The sequence below is a fragment of the Podarcis raffonei genome, chromosome 9, assembly GCF_027172205.1.
Source record: "Podarcis raffonei isolate rPodRaf1 chromosome 9, rPodRaf1.pri, whole genome shotgun sequence".
NCBI lineage: Eukaryota > Metazoa > Chordata > Lepidosauria > Squamata > Lacertidae > Podarcis > Podarcis raffonei.
Window position 1 is genome coordinate 33,574,565 of NC_070610.1, and position 14,998 is coordinate 33,589,562.

The 14,998-nt window shown below is 39.6% G+C and overlaps 1 protein-coding gene across 4 annotated transcripts in view; it reads left to right on the forward strand.

The window, feature by feature from the left end:
• GPM6A (glycoprotein M6A) overlaps positions 1-14,998 on the forward strand; it is a 171,402-nt gene that overhangs the window by 137,027 nt on the left and 19,377 nt on the right. For all 4 annotated transcript variants that reach the window (XM_053402620.1, XM_053402618.1, XM_053402617.1 and 1 more), the window contains 2 exons: positions 988-1,180; positions 8,630-8,786. In XM_053402620.1, coding sequence (XP_053258595.1) covers positions 988-1,180; positions 8,630-8,786 — 350 coding nt within the window. The remainder of the gene's footprint in view (positions 1-987; positions 1,181-8,629; positions 8,787-14,998) is intronic.

Genomic DNA, 14,998 nt, shown 5'->3' on the forward strand with positions numbered 1-14,998 from the left:
GGAGAAGTGAAGCATGAGGAATGAGGGGGCTGCAGGAGCCAATAAAAAGCAAAGGATGTGAAAATGAAAATGGTCTTGTGCTTATACCACATTCCTTGCGTGTATACATATAATGTTGAATATGTACCACGACTGGATTTCTTCAAGTCACTAGTGTAGATAAGACTTCACTGTCTTTCTCTTGATATTATTCCCTCCCTAAGCACTTCATAACTTCCTCTTTGAAGAATCTGAAACCATAAATCTATGTTAATCCATAATGCTTGTGTGTGAGTGTTTGCTGTTATTCAGACATGTAAAATAATTTATAATGTCAGGGACCTTCAGCCACAGGTAGGATGTTTTGGATAGTTCCCAGAAAAGTAATGTATTTGTTGTTTTTGCTTGATGTAAACAAAGAATCACGTAGCACCTTAAACACCATGAAATGTATTGTGGCGTAAGCTGTCATGGACTAATGTCCACATTATCAGGTGTGCGAAGTGTGGTCCTCAGCTGACAGTGATAAGTGAAAGGCATCCCATGTGCATGAGTCTTCTCTCTGACCAAGACTCAAAATCAGGAGGTTTACCCTGCATATTGGATCTGCAGGCTTCCATTTTAACTCCTTTTCTCTACTTTCCTAATTTGTGGCTAGCCACACTCCCCACACTGTTAGAAGAAATAAATGGGTTGCCTCCTTTATGTTCAAGGGCCTATTTCCTGTCCGACAGCAAGGTCTGGGTCTTTCAGATCACCTAGCTGCATCACTATTTTTTTTCAGGGTGCTTTGATACTAGAAAGAAAAGAGAACACTGGTGTCTCTTAGAAATTTTATTTTAGAATCTACCCTGAGGGTATTTGCATACTCAGACTCCTAGCAGAGTGTATAGGCAACACATGACTGCAAATACTGCCCTGAAAAAAGAAAAAGAAAACGTGGGTTGGCTTTGAGGCAGAGGAAAATTAAAATATGTTAAGAATAGTCTTCTCTTCTGTTTTGTCCAGGGTGCTTTGAATGCTGCATCAAGTGCTTGGGGGGCATTCCCTATGCCTCCTTGATTGCCACCATCCTGCTGTATGCTGGGGTTGCCCTCTTCTGTGGCTGTGGTCATGAAGCACTCTCGGGAACTGTCAACATTCTTCAGACCTACTTTGAGATGGCAAGAGCTCCTGGGGACACTATTGATGTCTTTACCATGTAAGTCTCAGCTTAACCTTTGCATTTATATCACTGCAATACAAGATGTAATTACTAACCCTCCCTATGTCAGGCATTATGCAGCCAAGTGAACAGAAAACATTTGCTTGAATTTCTTCTAAATCTATTTCATAGCATACGGATATAAAATATTTCTCACTATATAAATATTTCTATTGATAGTTTTTCATCCTGCAAAATGAGTGTACATTTCAATATCATAAAAAAATGAAATCTAGGGTTGGATGAAATCTAGCTGTGGGCTGCATTCAGTCTGTGTGGACTATCCATGCTGGTTTCTAAGGAAATGTGAAGGTAGGTGGGTGCTTTAGTGGGTGCAGAAATGGACACTTGGTGGAATTAAGTGTCAGGCTGTTACAAGTGTTCTGACCATGCATGCATTTCCCCTCCATCCTCCTATTTAATGTTCTGGGGGGTTCACCTGACCAGAGCTGTTTGGGAGAGGGACACAGGAGAAGGAGAGGGGGGAAAGCCCCATTGCACAATTGCAAATCCTTGCACAAGGCTTCCACTGGCAGGACTTGTTAAGTGTTAGCAGGTCGAGCGGTGGCAAGGAGAACATGACCACCTAGTAGGAAGAGAGGGTTGTTTTCAACACTGCTTGTGTGCAAGTGGAATGAACTTCCACTCACACAACAGAACTTGGATCTTCTCCTCATTCCCATGCAATTCCCCCCAATCCCCCATGCAGGGAGTGTTGGAACCTCCAGAGCAGATTATGGGGACATACAGGATATACAGGCAGGGACGCGGGTGGCGCTGTGGGTAAAACCTCAGCGCCTAGGACTTGCCGATCGTCAGGTCGGCGGTTCAAATCCCCGTGGCGGGGTGCACTCCCGTTGCTCAGTCCCAGCGCCTGCCAACCTAGCAGTTCGAAAGCACCCCCGGGTGCAAGTAGATAAATAGGGACCGCTTACCAGCGGGAAGGTAAACAGCGTTTCCGTGTGCTGCGCTGGCTCGCCAGATGCAGCTTGTCACTCTGGCCACGTGACCCGGAAGTGTCTGCGGACAGCGCTGGCCCCCGGCCTCTTAAGTGAGATGGGCGCACAACCCTAGAGTCGGACACGACTGGCCCGTACGGGCAGGGGTACCTTTACCTTTTTTTACAGGGGGACTGAAGGGAGGAGTTGAGAAAGTCCCAAAGGATATACTTCACTTCCCATGAATAGGAAATACTCTGTGTGTGTGTGTGTGTGTGTGTGTGTGTGTCGTGCTGGTAATGGAGAATTCACATATTTTCGCTTGATTGCTTTATGATTGGTGCTCATTAATATTGCTTATATTGCTCTTCTTAAATTTGGTTATATTTTTAGAATTGCATTTAGAATAATGTTTCCAAAGCTCGCTCCACAGTTCAGTCTCTGGTTTATTACTGAATGAAAGCTAACCCGTTTTTCTAGACTTTAACTTAATGAGTCTCTGGGTAGCTGTTATTGCAGAAACATAGTAAATCAATGCATTAAGCTTTTCACAAATTATCCAGGTCTGCTATGTCAGAGCTGTACATGAAACATCAGTCAAGAGACATAGTTATATACAAAGAATTCAGAGACAATGATAAAGTATTTATCAATTAATTTGTTCATTTTTAAAATACAATTGATGCCTGAAGATTTCTTCCATTCCTTGGGAATTCTGTATTTCCCCTGCAATACATACACTTTTGTCTCATTGTAAATAGCAAGAGAGAGATATACACATATAGTGACAATGTGTTGTAGTGGTTAGAGTGTTAGATTAGGACAGGGGAGACCAAGGTTTAAATTCATTGTCATCTATGATATTTGGTGATCTGACTTCTCTATTCCTCTCCACTATCATGCAGAAGAAACAAGCCAGACATTTTGGCTTAGATTTATGTCTGATCATGGCTTATTTAAGTGAAACAAAAAGCAATCCCCCCCCTTTTTTAAAAAAAAAAGATATTTATTAAAGTTTTACAAAAAGAAAGAGGTTACAAAGTAAAAAAGAAGAAAAAAGAAAAATAAAAAGTACAAAAATACAAAGAAAAAATACAAAATACAAAAAAAGAAAACAGTTAAAAACAAATCAATCTTTTCATATCTTATATTTCATTTACTTGTTTCCCTGACCTCCTCACGCCTCCCTTTTTTGTATTCCAGTTCAATTAGTTAATTCATCAAATCCTTTCCCTCTTTGTTTTTATCTTAATCCTTTACCTTAATGTATTGTAACTTTACCTTCTCGCCTAATAACAATCCATTTTTACATACTCTTTTATAACATTACTGCCAAAACCACTTAACTTCATTCTGACATCAATCTAACATTCCTTAATTTTGCAGTACTTGTCTAAGTAGTCTTTAAATTTCTTCCAATCTTCTTCCACCAACTCTTTTCCCTGGTCTCGGATTCTGCCAGTCATTTCCGCCAGTTCCATATAGTCCATGACCTTCATCTGCCATTCTTCCAGGGTGGGTAAATCTTGTGTGTTCCAATACTTTGCAATAAGTATTCTTGCTGCTGTTGTAGCATACATAAAAAAAGTTCTGTCCTTCTTTAACACCAATTGGCCGACCATGCCCAGGAGAAAGGCCTCTGGTTTCTTCAGGAAGGTATATTTCAATACCCTTTTCATTTCATTATATATCATCTCCCAGAAAGCCTTAATCCTTGGGCATGTCCACCAAAGGTGAAAGAATGTACCTTCATTTTCTTTACATTTCCAACATTTATTATCGGGCAAATGGTAAATTTTTGCAAGCTTAACTGGTGTCATGTACCACCTGTATATCATTTTCATAATATTCTCTCTTAAGGCATTACGTGCCGTAAATTTCATACCTGTGGTCCATAACTGTTCCCAGTCAGCCAACATAATGTTATGTCCAACATCTTGTGCCCATTTTATCATAGCAGATTTCACCGTTTCATCCTGAGTATTCCATTTCAACAGCAAGTTATACGTTCTTGATAGTGTCTTAGTTTTGGGATCTAACAGTTCTGTTTCCAATTTTGATTTTTCCACCTGGAAGCCAATTTTCTTGTCTAAATTATAGGCCTCCCTTATTTGATAATAATGAAGCCAATCTCGCACTTTGTCTTTTAATTTCTCAAAACTCTGCAATTTCAATTTATCTCCTTCTTGTTCCAAAATCTCCCAATATTTCGGCCATTTGGCCTCCATATTGAGCTTTTTCTGAGCCTTCGCTTCTATCGGTGATAACCACCTTGGGGTTTTATTTTCAAGTAAGTCTTTATATCTTATCCAGACATTGAACAATGCTTTCCTGACAATATGGTTTTTAAATGCTTTATGTGCTTTGACCTTATCATACCACAAATATGCATGCCACCCAAAAACGTTATTGAAACCTTCTAAATCCAAAATGTCTGTGTTCTCAAGAAGCAGCCATTCTTTCACAAAAAGCAATCCCTTTTGAACATAATACTAAGCAATGAGTAAATACTAGGAGTAATACTAGTAACAAGAAGCAATGCCAGAAAGTGGTGTTAGGGGATGAGTGTTCAGCCCTCTGGGCTCTCACTTGTGTAGTGCCTCAGGGCTTGGTCCTCTGCCCCATGCTTTTTAACATCTACATCAGGCATAGGCAAACTCCGACCCTCCAGATGTTTGGGACTACAATTCCCATCATCCCTAGCTAACAGGGCCAGTAGTCAGGGATGGTGGGAATTGTAGTCCCAAACATCTGGAGGGCTGGAGTTTGCCTATGCCTGATCTACATGAAGCTGCTGTGAGAGATCATCAGGGGGTTGGGACTGGGTGTCTACCAGTATGCAGATGATACCCAGTTCTACTTCTCCTTCAAATCAGAACCAGTGAAGATGGTGAAGATCCTGTGTGGGTATCGGGAGGCGGTTGGAGGATGGATGGCGGTTAACAGATTGAGGTTGAATCCCGACAAGACAGAAGTACTGTTTTGGGGGGACAAGAGGTGGGGTGTGTGTGGAGGACTCCCTGGTTCTGAATGGGGTAACTGTGCCCTGGAAGACCAGGTGTGCCTTGGAGTCATTTTGGACTCACAGCTGTCTATGGAGGCGCAGGCCAATTCTGTGTCTAGGGCAGCTGTCTACCAGTTCCATCTGGTATGCAGGCTGAGACCCTACCTGCCCGCAGACTGTCTCACCAGAGTGGTGCATGCCCTGATTATTTCCCACTTGGACTACTGCAATGTGCTCTACGTGGGGCTACTTTTGAAGGTGACCGGAAAACTACAACTAATCCAGAATGTGGCAGCTAGATTGGTGACTGGGAGTGACCGCTGGGACCATATAACACCAGTCCTAAAGAATCTTCACTGGCTCCCAGTACATTTCAAGCCCTAAGTGGCCTTGGCCCAGTATACCTGCAAGAGCCTCTCTACCCCCATCACTCAGCCTGGACACTGAGGTCCTCCTCCAAGGGCCTTCTGCTGGTTCCCTCACTGCAAGAAGTGAAGTTACAGGGAACCAGGCAGAGGGCCTTCTCGGTAGTGGCTTCCTCCCTGTGGAATGCCCTCTCTTCAGATGTCAAGGAAATAAGGAATTACACAACTTGTAGAAGACATCAGAAGGCAGCTCTGTATCGGGAGGTTTTAAACATTTGATGCTTTATGTTTTTAGATATACTGAAACCCAGCAAGATGGGCGGGGTATAAATAATAGAATTATTATTCTTATTATAAACAGGTGAAAGTGATAGTAAACCATTCATTATAGTTTACCAAGATGTGTGAATCAATCCAATAAAACAACAAATCAGGGTCACATAAAATGTCTTTATCATCCTTGTCTAACACACACACACCTCCTGCCAGGATTACAAAACTGATTTTGGAACTAATTGTGGTAAATTATATTTAATCATGCTTATGGCTTCTCTAGCATTTATTGGCACATTTATCTCAATAGAACCTGAAGTTCAATCTTTACATGAAAGATTTATCATGGTTTGGGTAGAAGATTCAAATGGCCAGGGATGTGTAAGCCATCCACTTCTCAGCTCACAAGCCATATTGGTTTCTCTAAGCATTTCTGGCAAGAGATAATGGCTCTGAGTATGTTCAGTGACATCTATTCAAGTTCTGGAGCTTCCCAGTCAGAAAGTCTGCCTCGCTAATAGTTTAGTGCCACTCCCAGTAACTGGCCAGATTGGCAATTCACTGTGTAACAGGGACTTCCTTAGTTGTTCAGCAATCCGGATGGCCTCTGTGAGAACAGGATGCTGGACTAGATGGGCCCTTGGTCTGATCCAGTCGGGCTCATCCAATGGTATTATGTAACTTTGTGATAGTGTCTCTGTAAGAAGTTCTATCAGAGTGACTTCATGCTATAAGCAAGTGTGTACAGGAGGATTCACCCAGCACCCATCATTTATATAAATTTAATAAATAATAACAATAAGATAATATTTGAGAAACATTGCCATGTGAGGTAAAGCGACTTTGTGGGTGTCTCGGGATCATTATGATACGTTGCACTTTCACTAACTGAATGTTCCTACATGCCTCCCAAAATTTCCTCTACTATTTATTTGTGAGAAGGGCTATAGTTTTAGCATTCTCCATGACACCTAGTTTTGTGTGTGCAAGGATTTTTAAAATTTATTTATGGAGGAATGTTCAGTCACGCAGACCCCCGCCTGCAATCCGAAGTGGTGGAACCCATTGACAGATTTATCACTTCAGTGAGAGCTTTGTTTAGTACCTCTCTTGTTCAATATTTGCCATCTCTTTCTTGCACATTGCAGTGTGGGAGCCTATGACACTTCAGGAGTGTTATTGTTTCCTCTTAACAATTAGAATTTTGTAATGGGTGGCTGGGTAAGGTTGTATGCATTTTCTTACACAAACCATCTGTTTCTCTGTTTAGAATACGGTATGTTCTCAATCTCCATAATGCAGCTTTCTTAGGAAACTTTCTAATTTCATGCTGTCTGATTTTTAATTTTTCAACACCCATAAAGTACAACAATGTAAGTCTACACCATACAGTAGATTCAGGATTCCTTCACCCTTTCATCTGACATAGCAAAACTGGAAGTGGCTGAGCACTGATGTGACCATACACTTCCTCTAAGATTCCTCAGCTGCCTTAAATGTTTAAACTTGAGAAAAGAGAAAGCAGCCCCACATCCCTTTTATTCCTTCCTCTTCTGCAGCCTGATGAAATGGCTGCAGCCAGATGGCAGTGACATTTCCAAACCATGTGATTTTGAAGTTATTGCCTACAGTTACCTGACCTCTTGATTCATATTTAAGACCACATATATATGAACAAAATTGAGAACAGACTTTTATTGCATCAGTTCAGGATTAATGACAGCTGCATGAAATTCAGCTTTAATTATAGAAGCTTTCAGGCTTCTTTGGAGTACTGTATACTGTAACACTGTATACGAAGCGAAGGATTAGCAGCATGTCCCTGATTGCCATAATGTGAGAGATGTGGGGTGGTATGCATGTACCCTGATTTCCATGCACATATTCACTATGTGTCCCCAGACTGCTAGAATACCCTTCCAAAAGAAACAGATATTAATGACACCAAACATTAAAATAATAGATTGACAAGGTGTGGGAGTTTGCAGCTATGGCTAAACTTTCATGCATTCTTAAATGGCAAGAAAGCAGGCAGACAACATACATTCTTGATAATCTGGCAAAACTTCATTGACTGTAGTAGAAGGTATGGGATACTGCCATTTTATGAATAATGAATTGACATTCCTTTAATTAGTTAAGATAATATGATAAAAAAAGCTTTTTGAGGAACCTTTGTCTGCAACCTTCATCTGGGCTATTGATAAATACCTCCTAATATCAATGTAAGCATCGTATTTAGAATAATAATAATAATTTATTTATACCCCACCCATCTATACACGTTGCATTGACTTGCAGTTTCCAAAGTATTTTTTTAAAAAATTGAGGGTGAAGACTACCAATGAGAGTGGAAAGAGAGAGAAATAGGAATTCTGTAACAATTATACTGTATAATCGCTAACAGCAAATAATTGATTTGGAAATGGCCTTGGCTGCACAATCCTAACACTTTCACAAGAACTGATAATCTGCCTACCCACTCCTCCATGTCACTCTGACTGTGACAACCCTGTGCTCAGCTGTGTGAATGTGTCACATGCATTGTGCTTCTGCTAGGCGTAGATATTTTAGCAATGGAAGGTGTTTCCCATCTTGTGAATGTCATTGTGGGCATTGGGAGTCCTTTGCTTTTGCAGAGCAGAATTCCATCCATCGGTGTGAAATGTTCAGTTTATTTTCAATGAAAGGAATCTGTAGTTCTTGCCTTAACATATCGCTGGTCCTAAGATTGATGTCAAAATATAGAAACAATGCAGGGATTATTATTGTACAGGTATACTGCATGTGGAGAAAAAGGAATCTTTCTTTCTTAAAAAGAATAATCATTAAAACATTAACTAACACAGGTACCTTTTAATTACAGGATTGACATCTTCAAATATGTGATCTACGGGGTAGCAGCTGCCTTCTTTGTCTATGGCATTTTGCTGATGGTGGAAGGATTTTTTACAACTGGTGCCATCAAGGATCTCTATGGGGATTTCAAAATCACCACCTGCGGCAGATGTGTCAGTGCTTGGGTATGTTAATATGACAGCCTTGATTACTCATGCTAATTTCAGTTGCATCAGAGTATTTTAATTAATCTATACTAAGTTAGCAAACTCAGTGGACTAGAAAGTGTGTCTCTAGGTATGTATGTGGAGCAGAACACATCATCTTCTTATATTTAAGGATTCCACCCAAAACTCAAGCTTAATATTCTTAAATATGATAAAAGTTTTCCACCAGGAGAGTGATTTAAAGCCCTCTGTGACAGAGAACAAATTCTCATAGATGTTTTAAAAATCAGAGCTGTAAATGTACTTCAGGAGTTACAGTGTCTTACAGAGGCAATTACTTGCATGTCGTATTATTGTATCAAGACACAATAGGCCCTTTCGGTTGATCAAGGGTGTGCAGAGTTGTGCTTCTAAAACTAATTATGGTACATCTGCCTTCGATATGCCCCTTTCTGTGAAATTGCCTTTGGACATTATAAGAAGCCTTCCAGTTTTTGTTCTTCAACGGTGATGTCAGAAGGGGAGCTCCCAAAGGAATGATTCACAGTCTGTCTTGCAGTTGCATTTGACCAAGCATGCACATCTTGAAATGTTCAAAGCTCACCTCCATGGAAAACTGAATCATGCAGAGAGAAAATAAGCCCAGTGCACACATGAGATTCCCATCACCCCCATTCACTTGTGCTATTATAAAAATAAAATAGTTCTAGTTAATAGGAATTCAAAGCATCAGAATATTAAACTTCAGAGGGGGCAATGTGGTTAAATAAAAGAAGCTAGAATGAAAGAGTAGTTATATTCAGAGAAGTGTTTCTTGTGCTATCTGAGAAAATAAGTATCTCAATTAATCTGTCTAATGCACACATCTTTCTGTATGTGAAAAGAAATGTGGTTATTAAACACAGATGCTAATGCATAATATTAAACTGACTTTTGTAGGAAGTAAGTTGATATACTCCTGAGTTCCCTGGTAGCTTAATGCAGATGAATTTCATAGCTGGGTAACAATTGGTAATCTGAAGTGCAACAGTTTGAAAGGCTGTGCATCACATAGGAAAGTAAATACAGTGAGATAAAATAAAGACTGTTAATGAAACAATGGCACTATTGATTATAAGTGAGAATGATACCAAGACATGAACATCCAAGTTTATGTAAAGAAATAAGACTGGGACTCACAAATTTAAGTGTAGAAATGAAGAACAGTCTATCCTCGAGAAAGATGGTGCATCACACAATGTTTGCCTTTCTCCATTTCAGTTTCATACTTTCTGATCCAAATGCATTTATTTGGAAATAAATTCAATTGATTTTGGTGAAACATTCTTCCAAGTAGATGTGCTTCAGACAGGATATTAGGTTGTAACCACACTCAAGCTTTCTTGGATGCCAAGTGAGAATTAAGCTATGCTCTCAGTGCATTGATAATAATGTATGAAGCCTGTTCTATCCCACGCCACTTTCACGTGTCCACGTAAAGTTCCGTCCTTTTCTGTTTCTGCATTCACCTGCATTATTTATATTATTATTATTTGCAGAAAATGTGCATTTATTTTAACTTGTATTTTCTCCCACAATATGCATTTTAATTGTATTGTGATTTCTTTTACTCATTTGCAAACTTTTGAGAAATGTGTAAATTGTGGATAAATTAAGTTCCAATCCACCCATTTGTAATCCCTACAAAAAATAGTTTGTTTTTAACTGGGTATGAACATAAAGTTAATTTAGTTGGTGTATAAAGCATTTTGCCTAACTGACAAATTTAAAGGCAAGTCTGATTACAAAACCAAATTCTTAGGTTTTCTCTGGACATTAGGCTGTTCATACCCTTAATATATTAGTTTTGACTGGGCGACTAAATGATGTTTTGATGGGTTAAGTTAAGATTATCCAGTTGTCATGGATGGATGGTAGCAGTTGCCCCTTGAAGGGATAAATGACTAATTAAGATAGTTCACCCTCTGAGAGTTATGGCATCCAATGGACACCTGAAAGCTTTAGGTGTGTGTCCAGTTAGAATGGCTGGCAGCCCTGCTGAGGCACTAGTCTTATTGTGGAATGGCAATATGCACAGTGGATTTCAGATGGTATCTGGGAGAACTCCAGTAGATTAAAAAAGGCTGGATGACAGCTAAAGCAAATGGAGTACAAGTGCAGGCATATATCAGAAATATTATGGGTTCGGTTCCAGACTACTGCAATAAAGCGAATCCCCCCCTTCAGTGCATATAAAAGTTATGCTTATATTATATTGTAGTTTTTTAAGTATGCAACAGCATAATGTTTTAAAACACAATGTACATTATTCAGTTGAAAAAAACTTTGTAAAAATGCTAACCTTCAACTGAGCCTTCAGCGAGTCATAATCTTTGGGCTGATGAATGGTCTTGCATTGACTCTTCCTTTCACTTCAACACTTAGAGGCCATTGTAGGGTTATTAAACAATATCAATATTGTTGTGTCTCAGGGAATAGGGAGGCCTAAGAAGAGGAAGAGAGATGGTGGGGAGGAAGGAGCAGAGGAGAAGCAGCGGCCAATCCAGTTCCCTTTGCCAGCTCTGGCTTTTGCTTCCTTCCCCGATGACTCTCACAAAATGGCCTACCTCAAACTCCCACAGAAAAGGCGGAGGGAAGCTCAATGGTCCACCCTGAGAAAGCATGCTTAGCCTCCCTGGCTGCAGGGGTGGGAGTGGAAAACCCTGGCTTCAGCCCTAGCCATCTCCAATCCCATGGCCAGAAGAGGGGCTGTGGGGGCTTCCTTCCCCTGGAAGCAGGTGGGCTGCCTGTGGCTACACCTGTATTCTGATAAGGAGCAGCAGGAGTTGCTGCTCCTGTAGCTTCATCTCCCAACGCAGCAGCAGAAGCTCCTCCAGACCTTCATTTTTTTATGTAATATCTGAGAAGTGCATTGAAGCAAGCACAATAAAATGAGGTGTGCTTATATAACGTAAGTGACCAAGCACACAATCACAACTTTGTGGGATCTTCCTATAAAGGGAAGTAACCTAGAATCCAACTGCTGTGTCAAGTTTGTAAGTCACTTTGAAGGCAAAGTCTCTTGAAGGCCAACCTTGACATCACAGTTATTACAGATCTGGTGGGTGTATCTACAGCACCATCTAGACTAGGTTCGGATCTGCTTTAGTTGCTGAGGCCCAAGGGCACAAAAAGATGCTTGAAAGTATATGGCCTGTCTGGAATCTAGGATCAGCCAGAGGCACTGCCGATAAAACCATTAAAGAGAGAGGTTCATGATCTGTGGCTTACAGGGAGGCCTTCTTGGCAATGGAATAACCTCCCCACTGAAGTTTGACTGGTGCCAACACTTTCCATCTTTTAGTGCCAGCTGAAACCCTTCTTCTTCCTTTTGAATTTTGAGATATTTGCCTGTGTATTATTTATTTTGACAGATGGCTTGTTTGATTGAAATTCTAGATTGAATTGTATATGGTGTTTTATGCTTTAGGTTTATATATTGCTACACACCCAGAGGTCATCTCATGAACTATGGGATATAAATCTCATAAATTAAGAACTATAAAACAAATAAATATTTTTATCAGCACTTTTTCAAGGAGTTCAGGATTCTGCTGTTGTTTACTAGCATACTTTTCACAGTACATAACTCATTGTGATTAGTCCAGGAACAGCTTGCAAAAGAAACACTTTGGATTTCTCTGCTGGTAACTGACCATCTTCTTGTGATTGATGTTCCCAAAATGACAATGGCTGTGTAACATTCTCACTCTCACAGTTGCTTTGCCATTACTGCTAAGTTATTTATTATCTTTTTGCACATATGCTTGCAGAAATTCTTAATCATTAATAAGATTTCAATCTCTGTCTGTAGAATAGCTTTCTATCAGCCACATAAATCTTCCTTTGAGGTATTCACATCAATTTAACATGATAAGCTGGTATCTTTTAGTACTATTTTTGTGGTGCTTAAGGGATATTAACCAACAGTTTGATGAATAGAAGCAGAAATGGTATTTCAATACTGGATGATTTTCCTTTTGGATTCAGTACAACAATGAGAAGTAATCCCATTTTAAGAGAGGTCTTGGACCTGTATTTGAATATTGCTTGGACAAAATATTTGGAACACCTACTTCTACAATGGAATTAAACTCTTCAATAACTGTATCTGTTGAGTAATTGTTGATAATATACATAACATTCTCAGAATGAGAAGATGCGAAAAGACAGAACAACTATGAACAGGAAATGAAAACAAAGATGGAAATAACTACAAAGATGATTTGATGTATTGTTGCATGGTAGTCATATGTTACTGTATTTATTTTTAAATATTATGTATGCACCCCAAAATTATGCATGGTGAAAGGCAGTTTTAACAACAACAACAACAACAACAACAAGCTTTGCACTCGCAGAAGTGTCTTTTGTTCACAAGCACTAATATTTTCAATGGCTTCTGTGTTGCGGACAAATGCAATGCACTGCATTTTATAGTAGGGAAATTTGTACTCCACCAAGAATAGCCAGAGAGTTATGCCTGATGCCTTTCCTGGGTACATAAAAATGCTCAGACTGTGACAAGGTCTTTACTTCTAAGTTCAAACTTATTAAACATAAAAGAATGCACATTGAAGAAAAAAGACCTTACATGTGCTCAGAATGGGAAGCCAGGACTTTGGCTGATTAACATTCTATGTTCTTTGAAATGTGTTTGTGGGTGATTGGTTTGTTTTTGCTTTTCCTTATATTATGCATTTTGTGTCCTTTATTGTATTTTACCTCTCCCCTAAGGTAGCTTTTCAGTGGTCCTCCCCCCCTGCTTTTAGGAGGGCAAATGTACATTTAACTGGGGGGGGGGGAATGTACATTCAGCACAATATGCCTGAAGCATGGGGCAGGGGCAAGCCAGACTGCTGAATCAGCAGTCAATTTGTTCGCCAGTACATTGTGAAGATGGGAGTAAGCCACTCTCATGCTGCAGGAGAAAAACAACATAGTGAATCTAGATTTAAGTCTACTTTTGTATGCACTCCAAGGGACCACAACATTTATTATCTATTGTGGTTCTTTTTCTGACCACTGCATGCCTTCACAGGCTTCTAATACAGTCATGCATTACTACTCATCACATAATTGATCAGCTTCCATCTCCTTTGATAGTTCTCTTTCTTGCCCTCTGGAAGAAGCAGCTCCAAGTTAATCTGCTGATCCAACAACTCACTTGGGCATCTCTATTGCCATTTATGTTTACATTGCCCTTCCCATATCCCAGGTGATTTAAATGAACCCACTACCTACAAGGTCAGTCAGACTGCTGTGTAAGAATGATACACAGAAGGCTTACATTCCTATGCCAATCACTCTTATACTGAAATGACATACAAAGAAAAGAAAAGAAAAGAAAAGAAAAGAAAAGAAAAGAAAAGAAAAGAAAAGAAAAGAAAAGAAAAGAAAGAAAGAAAGCCATTTGTGTTGGAAGCAAAGATGGAAAAATAGCCCAGCTAAGTCTTACCCTAGCGCAAACATGTTTTTCAGTGCTGTTTCTCTAAAAGTTTAGAGGCATATCTGTGGACACAGAGTTTGGGTTCAGGTTCATTTGTCTAGAACAAAATTAACATCCTTTCTTCAGGTACAATCTAGCCCAATAAATTTAATATGAGATAAATTAGGAGTACAGAATGAAATGTATTTAATATTTAACGTAGTTGTGCTCATATTAGCTTAACTTTATATGGGCGATAATGGATATTGACTGCCAGAATTTGAGGGACTTTGTAATCAGCTAAGTTGGATGGAAAAACCGTGTCATTATCCTAGTGATATATGCCTCAGCATTATTATTTGCATATGCAGGCTGGGTTGTAAACACAATTACATAATGTTCTGGTTTTCCATAGTTCTGCTTATGTACTCTTTCACATTCTCACTTAATCGTTTTTAATGGTTCTTGGAAGAGATTTTTCTTCCCAGAAGAAAAAGGGACATGCTTTGAATGCATCCATCTTGTTTATATGGAATGTTTATGTAATGTGTTTGCATGTGTGGATTGAAACAAGCACCATAGCTTGCTACAAATGAGCATATGTCTAAGCACTGCATGTTGCCTACTGAATAATGGCAGAACTATAAAAAACAGGACTGCTGTCAAAAATCACTACCCACTCCAGTCCATAGCTTCTGGTTCAACTTATTCTCTGCCCTGGTGCCATTTAGTTATCCCTACATGGCACAGTGATTTGTAGTAC